General features: G+C 38.1%; 4 protein-coding genes across 4 annotated transcripts; 2 read left to right on the top strand and 2 right to left on the bottom strand.

Annotated features, from left to right (window-relative positions):
- Positions 1-83: 83 nt before the first annotated feature.
- LOC114520632 (serine/threonine-protein kinase ULK2-like) lies at positions 84-8,752 on the bottom strand. Its single transcript, XM_028540946.1, has 26 exons — positions 8,411-8,752; positions 7,856-7,948; positions 7,508-7,549; positions 7,253-7,285; positions 7,015-7,051; positions 6,786-6,836; positions 6,511-6,633; positions 6,293-6,366; positions 6,109-6,210; positions 5,665-5,723; positions 5,453-5,535; positions 5,275-5,325; positions 5,088-5,161; positions 4,837-4,954; positions 4,662-4,732; positions 4,360-4,405; positions 2,970-4,052; positions 2,328-2,461; positions 1,995-2,120; positions 1,827-1,876; positions 1,197-1,315; positions 1,008-1,114; positions 864-905; positions 721-765; positions 532-622; positions 84-350 (listed from the first exon to the last, which is right to left on the bottom strand). The coding sequence occupies exons 1-26, from the start codon at positions 8,507-8,509 to the stop codon at positions 274-276; spliced, it is 3,030 nt and encodes a 1,009-aa protein (XP_028396747.1). The 5' UTR covers positions 8,510-8,752; the 3' UTR covers positions 84-273.
- Positions 8,753-9,308: 556 nt separating this feature from the next.
- Positions 9,309-11,693, top strand: LOC114520366 (ADP,ATP carrier protein, mitochondrial-like). The gene is given in 4 exon segments (XM_028540617.1): positions 9,309-9,365; positions 10,459-11,102; positions 11,247-11,398; positions 11,401-11,693. Coding segments are annotated over 3 exon segments (909 nt in total). The 5' UTR covers positions 9,309-9,365; positions 10,459-10,474; the 3' UTR covers positions 11,530-11,693.
- Positions 11,694-11,783: 90 nt separating this feature from the next.
- On the bottom strand, positions 11,784-13,747 carry LOC114520367 (protein LLP homolog). Its single transcript, XM_028540618.1, has 2 exons — positions 13,350-13,747; positions 11,784-12,757 (listed from the first exon to the last, which is right to left on the bottom strand). Exons 1-2 carry the CDS (start codon positions 13,525-13,527, stop codon positions 12,624-12,626), a joined length of 312 nt encoding a protein of 103 aa, XP_028396419.1. The 5' UTR covers positions 13,528-13,747; the 3' UTR covers positions 11,784-12,623.
- Positions 13,748-13,847: 100 nt separating this feature from the next.
- LOC114520365 (mitochondrial RNA pseudouridine synthase Rpusd4-like) lies at positions 13,848-16,073 on the top strand. The gene is made up of 7 exons (XM_028540616.1): positions 13,848-14,011; positions 14,426-14,470; positions 14,591-14,690; positions 14,775-14,804; positions 15,029-15,215; positions 15,345-15,530; positions 15,713-16,073. The coding sequence occupies exons 1-7, from the start codon at positions 13,939-13,941 to the stop codon at positions 16,022-16,024; spliced, it is 933 nt and encodes a 310-aa protein (XP_028396417.1). The 5' UTR covers positions 13,848-13,938; the 3' UTR covers positions 16,025-16,073.
- Positions 16,074-16,084: the final 11 nt, after the last annotated feature.

Below are 16,084 nucleotides of genomic sequence, written 5' to 3' on the forward strand. Positions count from 1 at the left end.
TACATATATTTCATGTTTTTGTACAATTTGTCATAATAAAAATAACTACAATTGATAATACAAAATATTACATACCATCCCCGACTATATATATATATATATATATTTTAATAACTCTGTGATAAATATTGGACCAAATCCAGCAAACACCAGACCTCTCTTTCTCTCTCTATATATAAAATAATTTATTACCTTCGCACAATGACACGTCTCGCATCTTTCAAAGATGCCATAATGGTAATCGAATCGCACAAAAAAGCACGTCAACTTGACTTAGGACAATTTAACAATTTTTGGCTGAGCGATACGCTTCTCTAAAGCAGATATCCTAAAGTTCAGAGCGTTTTGATCTGTTTACATTACGTTAAGGTAAATTGTGAGGTAAACTGCTTCTCAAAAGCTCTGACAACCTGTTCCCGAGAGGTGGGAGGTCCCTGAGAAAAGCGTGCGGAAACCTGCCCTTAAAGGGTGGGGCATTTCGTCACCTAAAGCTGGGACAATCTGCAAGTAGGTAATCGCGTTAAAGGATACATTTATTCAGTAAGGCTCTGTCCCGTTCACTGCGAGCATCATCTTCCAGACTTCGTAACAACAACACGGCTTTCTCGTAACGTTCCTTACACTGGAAGGAAAGAGAATGGATACATTAGTGATATATGACAGTAGTAAATTAGGCCTGATGCTCTAACTCACGTTATAACATAAAGCCACAAGACTTACCAACTGCGCGTCGCCAAACAACTCGTCCAGGGCTGCGATCTGCGACTGAAAACGAAAAACCAAAATGTTTAAATCATGAAACACCGACACGGTAAGTTAACAGAAAGGCGACAGTGGTCGGTTTGGAGGCCTAATTTTATTACCATTTCCAAAGCGTGTTGATAAATCAGTTTATCCGCCGACAGCTGGAATGTCAAAGTTTAAAAAAAGTTAGCGTGCTATGCTAGGAAGTTAGTTTAAAGAGTTTCTCAACTACGTCAGCTTACTGTATACTTGATGTCACCTACCGTCAAGACGCTGGCGTCCAGATCTCTGACACGTATCGACATCTGCTGGTTGATCTGTTTGGCGCGATTCAAACACTGATGATTCCTCTCATTGAGATCTTTTATCACTGAAATATCGAGGAATTTAGAAAGTCTTTAACATTGCAAACTGCTTGTCACCATTCTTGACCAAACACTGACTAAACTTACATGACTTAACAGTATCTGAAGGCTGCAGACGGCCATATTTTATTTCTTCTTTTGCAAATACCAACATGGAGTTTAACAAACGAAGCACTTTAATACACAAAGCCAACTGCTCTGCTTTCCTGAAAGTGAAGAACAGTTAAAACAATATTATAACTTGTACAGTAGCGTAGCCAGCCTGTCGATTTGCCCCGCTATGCTAATATTTTAGTGTTCACTGACTGTGAAAACAATAGTTTTCTAAGGGCATGAATAAATATAATAACTAGAAATTTACATAGCGGGACAAAATCGTCGGGCTGGCTACGCCACTGTAACTGTATAAAATATGTTGAAAAAAATGGGAATGGACGTAATTTTAGATATAAGCATTTCTAAATCATTTCGAAAATTATCTAAAGTCTCCTAAATAAAACACGAAATAAGGTCTTAATACTTGGCAGTAATTCATAACAGTAAGAACTCATTAAAACGACGCTTTTGTGGTAAAATCTCTCAAACAGATTTCTGTTTCGAAGGGCGTGTATTTAGGCGAGGTAGTTGTCCTCTTCAGAAATGAAAGTTGAGCATCATCATAAACTGATAAAAACTCTTTCGCTCTGGTCGAGGTTGCTATTAGAATACCTTCATTACCTGTACTCGTTGTTCACGAATATCAGTTGCTCACCATTAAAACAATCGGTCTAGAAATGAAATTTTAAACGGTCAAGGAATTACTTCAAATGATCTATCGTTGTAAATCAAATGTACAATCAATGTATAAAACGCATCGAATCTCAAAATCATTTCCCAACTCCACACCTGTCTTACGGTCATTGATTCTGACAACGCTCTTAGCGGAGTACTCTTCGTCTGTAAAACATCGATGATGGCGTCTGCGTACGAAAGCGATAAGCGAAGTTTTCTTACTCCCTCAATATGATCACGCTGTGAAGAAAAGAGGCAGGAATTGTTGTCATGTAACCACACGTTATACCGTTTAAACAGAGTACAGAAATCTATAACGCCTGTATTTTAAGAGCTCACTCACACTCAAACTCATTGAGTGGGAGATATCAATCTTAGGGAAATAGGGTGCGAAATTTAGATAAAATTTTAGATAGTTTGATCTTGAAGTTTTCTCACTGCCCATACCTCCATGAGTGTCTCAGAGGACAAAGATGGGACATCCACGATCACTTGCCCTTCTAACTTTCCTGTGGTGTTCAACACTTGGCTTGTAACCGTTTGCTGTTGACCTGGTGTAACATCAAATCTGACCCCTTGAGCTGGAAAAAAAACACAGGGGATATTTGCTCAAGATTTGGTTTGAATGAGGTTTTTGAGGAAGGTTCAAAGTTGAACACATGCATGTACCAAAAAACCAATTTTTTTCTTTATGCTGGTCGCCACTTGACTCAGTGACGTAACGTCAAATTGAGGAAGAAAAATACCTTCCCACTGGGCGTTATGTACACTACACGGCAAAAAATTGATCAGGTTGTCGCATCAGCAGTGAACAATGTTGTGCTGCACCCCATGTATTGATCAATCTTGTATCTTGTTGAATCTTGTTCAACCATTAATGTTGTTGCAACGGTTGACATGATTGCCAACAAGTTGCAGCAGTATTGATGGTTCAAGAACATTGTAAACAATACTGTTCACAGGGTGCAGCAAAACATTGCTCACTCCTGTTTTAAACAACTTGCGTCAACATGACGATTTTTAAGCGTGTAGATGTACTCAGGATCTTAGGGTGCTCTCCTCAATGACGGATTGACAAAGGTCACTTACCAAAGAAAATCCCTTTGAGTGGTTTCATATCATCCCCTTCATACGAGGGTGTAGGAGACGAGCCTAGGACATTTTTAAGCAATGAAGGTTTGGCGGGTGCCCCTCCTTGTACACGGGCTAATGCACCCGCAGTCGGGCTGCGATATGGAAAGCCGAAACTCTCCATGCCTGTAGTTTCAGGAGGACTTTCCAACGGTTTGAGATCAAATTTCGAAATGGGGGACATTCGTCTTGACTTCGCCTCCAGTGCCCAAGCTCCGGTCGTCGAGAGCGACGGAGATGACCGAGTCTTTACGATCGGTTTGTGGGAATTGTTTAAAAGACTTGAGAACGATACTTCGGTCCCAGCTCGGGCTTTCTTCGGAGAATACGGAGAAAAGACGGCAACCAGTGGTGAAATATTAGGAGATTGGGTCGGGGTTGAGCCAGGTGATTGTTTAGGGGATTGAGTCGGAGAAAGGATTGGTGACATATTTGGGGGCTGGACAGGAGAAACAGCAGGTGATTGTTTAGGGGAATGGGTCGGAGTGATCACCGGTGAATGTCTGGGATTCGACGATGTGCCAAAATTGGATACACCAGAAGGTGAACGCGTTTTGGAAGGGACAGAGGGTTTCGGCGATTGGCTCATTGGGTTTGTTGGAGAGGCTTGCGTTGTCTTCAAACTACTTGAAAATGAACTCCGTCTTGGATGTGGTACCATAATGGGCGCTGACCTACTGTATCCGTCGTCGCGTGTTTGTGGAGTTTCACGGGGACTGGATCCGCCAATTGGTATAGGCGCAGAAGGGGAACTTTTACCCGACGTTTGACTGCTGGAAGTTTTACTCGAGGGCGAACTTTTTGGCGGGACCATTTTGTCGTCTTTGGGAGATGGCGAATTTCGCGATGGCGAGCGATTAAATAAGCCACGTGACAGAGGCGAAGACGAAGGAGACCCGGATGAAGGTGAGCCCACGATGAACGTAGCTTTTCGCTGAGATCCAGTGGCCAGCGGTGATTCAGGACGGTGGAATTTGCTGGCCTTTGGCGAAGAGCTGAAAACTGGGAACAACGGGTCTGAAGCATTGGACGTGATTTGACCTATCATGAAATTAAAAAACAATTCTAAAATTATATTTTAAGGTTTCAAGACGAACCAGAAGTAAAGGCAGAAAGCTTAATACATGTTTCAGTGAGGATCTAAACTTGTCGTAGGGTGAATTAGAACACTGTTGTGGCCAAGAAAAAGACTTCTGCTAGTATAAACCAGCATTTTCTAACGTCTGCGAATGCCGACGTAAGCTGCCGACGTAAGCTGCCCACGTAAGCTGCCGACGTAAGCTGCCGACGTAAGCTGCCGACGTAGGCTGCCGACGTAGGCTGCCGCTGAATTGCTAACATCACTTACCATCGCTTTGATCAGGAGATGTCTGATGTTCAACCATGACGAAGTCCTAAATGCAGTAAATTATGAAAATTATTAATACAAGCAATGTCACGAGATGAAAATAAATCTGCTGATGAAACTTGGAGAGTACATAATGATCAAACAACATCAGATCACCTTTGATGAAGACCCTAGACCGGAGTGTCGAAACGTTGGGTCGTGAATGTAATATTTGTGTGGTGATTACGACCAGTTCATTAATCAAACCAGAGTAGCGATAATTGCGATGAACAAAACGCAATACAATTATTATCCTTTCTAACCTCTTCCGAATAAACGTCGTTTTGGCCGGAGATATTCCTTGAACCTTGAGGTGAACACCCAGTCACGTAGCCTAAAGATTACCAAATCACATCGATGAGAATTATGAGACTCGATTACACTACGATAACCGAACATAACACGGACCATTAGCAGGTCTTTAATCTCATATTATACCTGACATGAGCGGGTTGAATTGATATCCCGAGGGTGATAACTGAGTAGCATCATATGGTGGTGTTACCCGACGAAATATATCCAGTCTCACGTCACCAGTAGGATCGCGCGCAGCACTCTAGAAAATTTTCCCGAGAAACGAGCTTGTGAGTTTTCACGTTTCACAGTACGTGGTTATGAAAAGGTGACTGTACACAATTTCTTGAAACGTTCACGTGGTATTCACGTGAAGGCGACCGTACAGCACTTACAGGTGAGATATCCACTGGCGAAGACGGGATTGAACGTGGTGACTGTTTCCTCAACGGCACTTGAACTGGTGCGGCTGAAATGAAAAAAATCATCACCAAGATAAACTTATCTTCTCCCATCACCAACTCCAATGCAATCCTATCCTTTCTTAAGCACACGTTCATCGTGTATTACCAATAGACTTACATGGTTTTCGAACCAGGGCACCGGCCAAGAATGGATGTCGAAAGAAGTCTTCTAGATTTCAAAAGATAATTTATTAGGCTTCAATACTAAGTTTGATGGCAATAATACATTCTTACTAAAGGATAATTAGAAATTATGATGGAGTTATCCAGTATAAAGGAAATTAACTCCCACTTACTGAATTCGATCCTATCCTTCGGACTTCGTTTCAGCATCGAGAGAAGCAAGTCTTCAAGGGCAGATGAGGTATCACTGGGGATACTACAGGTGAATGAGGGTAAAGAAAGTTCAACATAGGATAACCAAAACAGGTGACACACAAACCAGATGTGTTAATTTGTACAAGCAAAGGAAATCATATGAAGTCTTTAAACTCTTCTTTAAACTTACTCAGGTGAAATGGTTTTGCTTTTCTGGTAATATTTCTTCAGTTCTTGCGGAGTAGAGGCCTGTTAAAATACCTCTTATTATGAATGCTGTCTCTTAGATTTTGGTGAAAAAAAAAGAAACATTTGTATTATAGATTAACTCTTCATACAAGTTCATCTTTCATGACCTATCATGATCTATCTACAGTAAATAAGACTTTCAACCAGTGTGGTACCAGAATTTTTTTTGAGGAAAACAATTCTAGGATTAGGTATTTTAGAGATTAAATGAAATTTTTACTCTTTAACTTTAGTAAAACTTTGCAATGATCAATCCCAATCATCATGTTGGATTTGAAGAGATTAAACAAAAAATTGAAATCCTTGAGAGATGCAGGTGTCTTTCCCACCCCCCACCCCCCTTACCAGCCCTCACTGATGTGAACACTTATTTAGAAGTACCCACCATAAAGGGAGCACGTCCTGTGAGGCACTGGTATATAATTGTACCAATGCTCCAGAGATCAGCTTTTGCATCATATTCTCTTGACATGATCACCTCAGGGGCCTTGAAAAATGAATTAAAACAATGGCTTGACTCTGATTAATAATACAAACAAAGGTTGTCTTTTCTGATGACAAAAACCCACCATATACATTGGTGATCCACACAAAGTTGCTGCCATCATCTCACCATGGAGAAACCTTGCAAACCCAAAGTCAGCTGAAAATTCAAATCCAAAATAGACTAGCTTTTTCGAAGATTTTGGCCAATATAGTAATACTGGGACGCTGGGAGTAATATGTTGAAAACAGAGAAAAACGTCATATGCTCTTTAATTACGTCAACAAGCATCATCACGCTTACCAATTTTTATTTTGATGTCTGCCGGTCTGGGGTGTGAAACACCTGAATGACTAAGTAGGATATTCTGAGGTTTTAGATCCCGATGGACAATGCCTTTTGATTGGAGAATTTTCATTGCAGAAGCTGTAGGATGCAAGTGAAAAATGATTGCTTTAGAAAAAGTTAGACTTTAGAGTAGGTATACACTGTAGTTGGCAACCACCTACTACCATTCAATATGTTTAAATAATCAATTATAGTTCAAACAATTCTATATATAATAAGATTTTTCATACCAATTTGTTTTAAGAAAATACAGATGGTGTCTTCACTCAAGGTCCCTTTTGCTGTAAAAGAATTAATATATTGTGTTTCATTCTTCCCAGCTCGATCTTTGGGGGAAATTTCAGTCATAAATCAAGATATGCATCTCCAGAAATTTAATCATCCCAGGGTGCAGTGAGGCTATTGTTTTTTGTACAGTAAATTATGGTGCTGACAGATAGTTACATTAGTAATACTCACCATGAAGATAATCCGCCAAGTCACCACCATTGCAATACTACAATAATATATTACAATAAATGAGCAATTTTAGCATGTAAGCATTATAACTCACAGTTAAAACAGCAGGTAGGCATAGCAATGTGCAGGGACTTGATAATGATGAAAAGACGATGACATGCAGCATTGCTATACCCAGGCAATTGGTAATTATTGTCAATTCTTTCACACATTTTGTATGTCTCCATTGAAAAATTACCTCCATGACAAGGTTAACTTGTGTTGGAGTTTCCTAAAAAATATTTAAAACAGGTTTAAAGATATGGAAATGAAACTTATTAGACAGGTGTTTTGAAAATTGTGCACAAGTTCATTGAAGGCCTGACTCAATCAATCATTGGGCATCAACTAGGATTTAATTTAACACTCATGAAATGTTAAAATAACAGTCTGTGTCCAGAGATGTTGGAGGGTTCAAATGCTTTATGCATTATTTAAAACTACAAACCATTACCTTGCAATCATATAAACAGACAACATTCTCATGCTTGAGTCCCTGGAAATGGCAAAAATGAAGTTGACAACCAGCTCAAAAGCACAGACATCCACTCAACTGGGCATATGAGGTATTTCATGTAGAATAGGTTAATTACTGTATCTTTTTAACCAAAAATCTATCCTTAGTGTGCATATACAATGCAGTTCCCAGCGTGGAGCAATGTTACACGCTAATTTTGGAGATGATTAAATATTCAGTGTTGTTGATATTATCAATGTTGTGATACTACATATTGCTCTATTGTCAAACTTTCAGCTGTGGTCAGAGTTTGATATTGAATAAAAAACAACAACATGAACTGACCTTCAAAATATTAATCTCTTTTGTTAAGAGATTCTGTGCTTTTGACAGGTTCTTCTTTGTTATAACCTTTATTGCCACACATTCATCACGTCTCTGTAATTTTTTTTATCCCCTTTGAGTATTTTAGGAAGATTTTTCGAGTGGTAATTACACACAAGTTAAATTTCATCTATGGCGTGTTGTTGTATTAATAAATGAAGATTGAAATAATCGCACATAAAGGAGAGATAATAAAATTAATTTAAAAACAATCCATATGACCCAACAATTCGTGTCAACTTTAATACGATATCGGAGTTGTATAATAAAGTTGTGTAATTGTCATTCAATTTCACATCCTGTCCAAAAAAAGCCTGTTGTACTTAATAGTCTTCCCGTTTCTACGATTTATATATTTTCGGCGAAATATAACACATTGAAGTTATCCTTTAACGAATATACTGGTAAATTCTCCAATGACAGGGCACAAATACTGCAAAGCCAAACCGAAAATACATGTATATTAGCTTATGATCTAATGTCGCCAAATTTTCATGATATTTTTTGCGTTCTTACCTCGCGATGTCTGCCTTTAAATACAACAGCAAAAGCTCCATGACCTATTAAATCTTTTCGTCTGTATTCAAAATCCCCAACGCAAATTATATCTGCCATGACCAAGAAAACGTCTTGACCTCCAAGAGACCTTGGCGTCGGTATTGTTGTATAAAGAACACCCTTCGCGTTTTGGCGCTTAAAACAAGCCTTGCTTCCATAGATTGCTCTCTTCCCGAAGGGCTTTTGGCTTCGTCGTTACGACATTGTCCTGCAATTACGTAAAACGTTGTCCATTTTAACACAACGTCGGTCGTTCTAGAGAGAAAAAATATTTCTGTCCATTGTTGACAAGTTTTTTGTTTACTTCGCAATGTTTATAACAAGAAATGAGCCCGTAGTTTCCAACGTTGCGGATGTTCCCACCCTTCGGAGTACGATCGTGAGCCGATCGCGAGTATCCGGAAAAAGAAGATCATGAGCAGTTTATTGTTGTTGCTGTCTTTTTACCCGTTTTCAGTCAATCTGCATGACAGCTTGCAATATTTCTAAAGGAAAACGCACAGATTGGTCTATTAAATGTAGGTTCAGCCTAAACCCTTGAAATAAAAGTTCTGAAAAAACTACTTATAGAACTTCACTTCTTTTCATCAACTAAAAGGCGGTTACGCAATCATCCCGATTTTAAATTTATTGACGTTTTTGAATCTACTCCATCAATTTGGTCAGGTTTGGATCTAGAGTATCATCATTTTAGGGACAGTCTTTATATGATGACTATTTTACGTCTATTGAAATTTGAAAGTGGTTGCACGGCCGTTTGGAAGATGGGAAATAACAGAGACCAAAGGTTGCTATGCACATCCGGGAATTTATATCAAGGCGTCATCATAACTTGTGACGTCACAAATCGTCTTCCGCAGTCCGATCTTTTTTCAAGACCTTCCACCTGAGGCAACTTCAACACACGTGCAATGTAAGTTTTACGCTATTTTCTTAGCATTTTATCCATGATCTCACGATCAAACGTGCTAATATACTTTATGTTATACTGCTCTTTCGTTTCGTCGCAAGATCGTTGCGGAAACGCGCCGAAAAACGCGAGTAAAATGCGTCTGAAATTTGCCGGGTTTTGTCATATATGGGGGCAAGTATATAATTGTATTGTGAAATACATTTTCTGTCCTTTGCCTTTGAGAGATCTGGTGGATTTTTTAAGGAACCAATGCACTCTTTTGAGGCTTATTTTATTCGTTAAATAACGCTTTGGCGTTGATGATATCAATTTAAGACAGTACGATAAAAATTTACGCTTTTGCGTCGCGTCCCCAAGCTGACACATACTTTCGTTTGCCATTTGGCGAGTTTAGACCCGAAAATTGATCCTTGTTGAAGGCTTCTTAGAAAAGCTGATTGAATCGTTTAAATTTAGAAGAAATGTTCAATTTTTAAACTTTCGATTGCCGTTGAGGTTTGCGCTTGTTCGCGTTTGCATACAAACGAATTCGATTCGAATTTCAAAGTGTCTTAAAATAATTTTGCAAGCTTTTGTACTTTGTACTGCTTCGCCAAATTATGTCGAAACCCGTGTAAGATATTGTATTATATTAGTCTATCTCTCAATACGGTTATGTAACGCAAAGTTGCGCATTTAGAACCATTTTATTTAGTCGATTTTCAGTTTAAAATTATTTAGTCGATTTTCAGTTTAAATAAAAAAAAGCCACTGAATATATAAAGCATTTCAGTAGAGCTTGTTCTGATTTGCAGTTTGAAGTATATTCTTGATCTTTTTGTTATCCCTCAGCTTACTGAAAATCTGGGTAAAATAGAGGTCAAGAATTTCTTGCTTCACCAATTAGTTCAGCCAATCACTGGTACAAACATTCAGGATTACAGTAATTGATTGATCATCTGATATCAAATGTGAAATTTACAATATCATACTTGTGCATCCAAGACCAATGTCTTGAGAAGCTACTGTTCATTTGATAATAAAAAACCTTTCTTCTTCAATGGCATGTCTTCAGTTTCTTTGGCATTGGTTTTCATTTTGCATTTTCTTTTAGAGAAACCTAAGGAAATATGGCGGAGAAAAGGAAGCTTGGCTTTGCAGAGAACTTTGCCCTGAGCGGTGTTGCAGCTGTCATCTCAAAGACTGCGGCTGCTCCTATCGAACGTATCAAGCTTTTGGTTCAAAATCAAGATGAGATGCTCAAGTCTGGACGTCTTGCAGAGCCATACAAGGGTGTCATCGATTGCACGATGAAAACCTATCGTTCTGAAGGATTCTTGCCTTTCTGGAGAGGCAACTTGGCTAACTGCATCCGTTACTTCCCAACACAAGCTCTTAACTTTGCTTTCAAAGACAAAGTAAAAGCAGTTTTCAAGATCAATAAGGCGGACTCATCTGCCATGAAGTTCACCAAGAACATCGTTGCCGGTGGTTGTGCTGGAGCAATGTCGCTTGTGTTCGTATATTCCTTGGATTATGCTCGAACCAGGCTGGCTAACGACACTAAGGCTGCTGGGAAGGGTGCTGAACGTCAATTCAACGGTCTGGTTGATGTCTACCGAAAGACCTTAAAGAGTGATGGTATTCAGGGCCTCTATAGAGGATTTGCCATTTCTTGCGTAGGCATCATTGTCTACCGTGGTTTCTACTTTGGTCTCTATGATACTCTGAAGCCAATAATCTTAGGAGAAGATGCAGGTAGGTGTTATGTATGTATTATAGTATATTAGTTTTAGGACCTTCAGAAGTTTCCCCCACTAGAAGAGACCTTTGGACAGGGTTTTAGCTGTTTTTGGATAAGAAAAACCTGAAATATCCTTATAAATTTTCTCCTGCTTTTAGGTGTTATTCTATCATTTGGTCTTGGTTATGCTGTGACTGTCAGTGCAGGTCTTGCATCATACCCGATTGATACCATCCGAAGACGTATGATGATGACATCCGGAGAAGCTGTGAAATACAAGGGGTCGTTTGATTGCTTCATCCAAGTTGTTGTAGTAACGAGGGCCCCATGTCCTTGATGAAGGGAGCTGGTGCTAACATCTTGAGAGGTGTCGCTGGAGCTGGTGTGCTTGCAGGCTTTGATAAATTCAAGGCTCTGTATATGGCATGGCGTCTCAATTGAACAATGATAACTTATTGAACTATCGCATATGAACTACAGTCACCTCTAACAAATCTTGGACTATTTTCAACCAGGCACTGACAAGTGATTTGTAGAAATATTTATGACTTTTTCAGGAAAAATAATTTCACAATGATAAACCCTTAACTATGTTTTATTTTCTTCCCAATAAAAGACAATATAAATTTACAACATTAGTTTGTACATTGTTGATGTCTACAAGTACAATTACATAATGCTGGAATATATAGAATACCTCAGCACAACAGTCAAGTCAAGTTGCAAATGCAAGTTCATAAAATATTTGGCTGATTTAAAGGAACATTTTGACAGGACATGAAAAAATGGGAATTAAATATTGGGGCGATGCACATTTTATTTGCCATTTTCACATCACCTTTAGCAGATCCATCTTCAAGTTAAATCCATCTATCATATGTGTTATACCCCCTTGAATGTTTGCTTATGTTTGCCAGTCAATTAGGAGGAATTAGTATGGATTAACACAGTGTTTCTTCGGCAAACAAGTCTGCAAAAGTGATAAGTCTTTGACAGGGGCCAGTTGTATAAAACTCTTAACTACATTTTGCGTAGTTAACTCAGAAATACATGACTCTGATTGGTCAATTATGTCACTAACTATAGTTAAAAGTTAACTATGTTTTTATACAACCAGCCCCAGGACTTTGCACTCGTAGAATTCACGAAGAAAATCTCACAACTTATAAAATTTAGATTTTTAATTTTAATGCACTGTTTGTCCTAGGTTTTCAACATGTACTGAACAAAATTGTTTCAAACTGGTAATTTAAAATTCTTGATTCGAGGACCTTACAAAGATTACATTTTTTACACTTTGTAAAATATGCAAGACTAATATATGATATATCCCTCTGGCAGTATCCCAGTATGCTGGTTAATATCGGGAATTTATGTAACCAGAACTCAAATCAATTTGGCTTGAGTGTGAGATTGATCATGTATTTACATTTCCGTATGATCACCTTGATCATTCTATTCTGAATTAACTATAATTCTGAGTTAATTTTAAATTCTGAATTGCAATAACTTACTGCATGCCTGAGTGTTCACCTCTACCACTTGTACTTTTTCATATTTTTCTTTAGTCTCTTGATATTTTTCCCACCAGAACTAGATTTATATTTCTTTAGTTTCTTTTTCTTTGCCTTTTTAACAGATTGAACATCCATGGTTTCATCAACATCTCCTGAAAATATCCCAGACATACATATATGTTATTTACCAGATTGGAGGTCTGTTCCTATACGGGCAGACTAAACTGGTAAAATATTTCTTTTTTCTTGCGGTCTGAATTCATATTCTAGCGTTGGCTCTGTGCTTATAAATCTTGCGTGGTCTGTATGGCCTCATACAGACTGCTCACATAGCCAAACATATTGCAGGAAAGGCTAACATATGAATTTGGACCACAAGAAAAAAAATAAAATACCCTTATGTCACCATTGCATATTATGGTAGTGTACGGAGTCAGACATTAGTATTGGTATCTGTGTACAAAAAATAGCCAAAATTGGTCAAGTATTGTGTGAAATAAAAAAGGTGGTATTGCCCATCACATTCTCCTCTTCAAAGAAAGGAATTTAGGGTTTCAGGGGGGGAAGGTAGTGTGTTATCTAGTAGGAGGAGGCTGAACTAGACAGATCCCCCAGATCAAAACTGCGCTCCCTTACTATGTCGTATAAGTTGTAACTATTGAAGCCTATAGAAATAAAAAATATTGATCATTGGCAATACAACAGAGAAATAAGAATGAAATATTTATATTTTGATATATTCACCTGAAGAAGCTGGAATATTATTGTCTTCTTCGTTGTGTTCTGCTGGATCTTCAACCATTTTAACTCCCCCTTCTTCCTCCTGTATTGCTAACAACTTTAATCTTTCTTTAGCGGCAATTTTTTCACGTTTTGCAGCCCGTAATTTACGCTTTGCTTTTGATCGAATACTTTTCGCCATCTTGCTTTCTGAGACCACGTGTGTTTACGCTTGCTCGAGCCCGCAAACTGAGTCCGATCGCACAAAATAACATCGGGCAAAACCAGAACGAGTTCCAAAAAAATACAACTCTTGGTCATATCACCATCATCTAATGTCAAATTCAAATCTTAGATAGACTCTTATACAAAGCGAACTTTGCTGCATAAGATAAAAGGAAAAAATAAATTGTGATTGATCTCAAATATCGATGCAATATAAAACAGGTATGTGGTTTAGCTGCATGTTTTTTATTGTTATTATTATATGCTAACGAGGCAAATATTTAAGATTTTCCTGTATAGACTTTTGACATTTCGTATGTCGATTGTATCTGCAGTTTGAACGCAATCCAACGCAATTTCACGGTCGTGTTTTTCTACAAAATCATCAATGAAGCCCAGTTTGGCAATAAGAAGAAATAAAATACTTCAAGGTCTGCTGAAAAGTGTAATATATAATAAACGTGAGTACATTAAAATATTATGTAAAGTGAAAGTTTGTTTATATATTGAAGCGCTTGAGCGTCAAGTTTACTGCGTATTTGAATTGCGACGTTAAAATATAGATGTCTCGTTTGACGGCATCCAGATTGTCCCCAGGTTGGGGAAGTAGCCTTTGGATTTTGGAAGTTCTTGGAACAGGAAATTAGCCGTTAACTACAATCACAAAAGAGTTGTTCTTTATAAGTTAGGTAAAAAAAATAAGCTGCAAGTACCTGCAAAATTATGCGTGCTACTTGTCAGTATAGAGACTTAATAGGCAAACTGGACTATTCAATTTGATCTTATATTCCATTTTATACTATCTATTGCCAGACAATTTTGTGTATAAGACATTTTATTTGATTATATCAAACTTGTATTTTATTTGCCTATAGATGACATCATAGCTATTAATAAACCATATGGACTAACAGTACAAGGTGTGTCTCTATCAATTATGTAACTTTAATAACTGACAGTAAGTGTACTGGTAATAGAAAAAGTATAACCACAAAATGCTTTGTTGTGGGACGTCTCTGAAACAAACATGTAATTTTCAGGAAATTCCAACACACCCATCAGCTTGACTGAAATGCTCGATGATTTTGCAAATGCCAAAGGACTGAAGAATAGGCCAAGACTTGCTCACAGATTAGACAGGTTATTCTCAACGTTGACAATAAGCATGAGCAATACTTGTATAAATGTTTACATTAATTATTTTTACTTTTGTTTTGTGTATAGAGACAGTACTGGGGTGCTGCTACTTGCAAAGTGGGTGACAGAACACATTTTACTGTTAATGCACACATATGTACCAACTGTATATACACTGTTATACTGTATTTCACTGTAAATAATCGTAAGATAGTTTGCCAGAAGCTGCTCCTAATGGTTAAATGGTACACATAGAGTGTCTTTGGATCAATCTGAGAATAACCAATCGCAGCACATTAACATCAATCAATTTGAAGATCTTTTCACTTATGTTTTTTCAGATCGGAAGGTGCAGCTCAATATTTGGGTGAGGTATTCAGAGAGCGCAAAGTGAAGAAGACATATTGGTCTGTGGTCGTGGGAAGCCCAAATGAGGAGGAAGGACATATAAGAATCCCGCTGAAAGAACAAACTGTGAATGGCAGATTCAAGATCACATTAAGTGAAGAAGAAATTTCAGATGAATATGTAAGTTTAACTGACTATGATAGTGAAATATTATGTGTTGACAATGAAGACGTGCTTGAAATATCTGTAACAAGCTTACAAAATTGGCATTTTTTTATCCAAACTTAATACAATCTCTCTTCATCTTAGGACACAGATTGCAAACCAGCCCATACAAGATACAAAGTTCTTGCAAAAAACAGAAATACATGCTCTCTTCTGGAACTACAACCCGTCACAGGCTACAAGCATCAGATACGAGTGCATTTAGCACAAGGACTGGGAACACCCGTACTGGGGGATCACAAGTATTCATCTGAAAAACAACAACCACAGGTAAAGAAGTATTCAAGTGTTTGCAAGAGTTGGCAACAATGACATAGACTTAGTGGTCAGAAGAATCAGGATTAAGATTATGAATTAGGATTGGAATTAGAATTAACAGTGAATGCAATTGAGATATTAGGGATCAATAATTTTACTGCTTTTAAACAAATTATATGAAATGGATTCTTCAGGTAATTCCGCTGCGTCTACTTCAAATGCTGGGATTCAGTGGAGTTCCAAATACTCAAAGTGGGAAACGCAAGATCCAAGCATGGCAAAGAGCACTAATCCCACTTCATCTTCATGCCAAGGAAATTATGCTGGACGATCTCGAGACAAAACCGGTGATCATTAGAGCTCCTCTACCAGAGTTTTTCACAGAGACTCTATCGAGTTTGAAGCTAGACCCATTGCAAAACAAACAGAAAAAATCCAAGGCGGAAAGACGATACCGAGATTTAAAACAGCTGGGCATCTCGACAAATATCATTTCTGGGTTCTAGTTTTTAGAGAACATTTCAAGTCATCAAGGCAATGTATAATTTAGATTGTAAATATTTGAT

The sequence above is a fragment of the Dendronephthya gigantea genome, unplaced genomic scaffold (assembly GCF_004324835.1).
Source record: "Dendronephthya gigantea isolate DGI-Jeju-01 unplaced genomic scaffold, DenGig_1.0 000016F, whole genome shotgun sequence".
Taxonomy (NCBI): Eukaryota; Metazoa; Cnidaria; class Anthozoa; order Malacalcyonacea; family Nephtheidae; genus Dendronephthya; species Dendronephthya gigantea.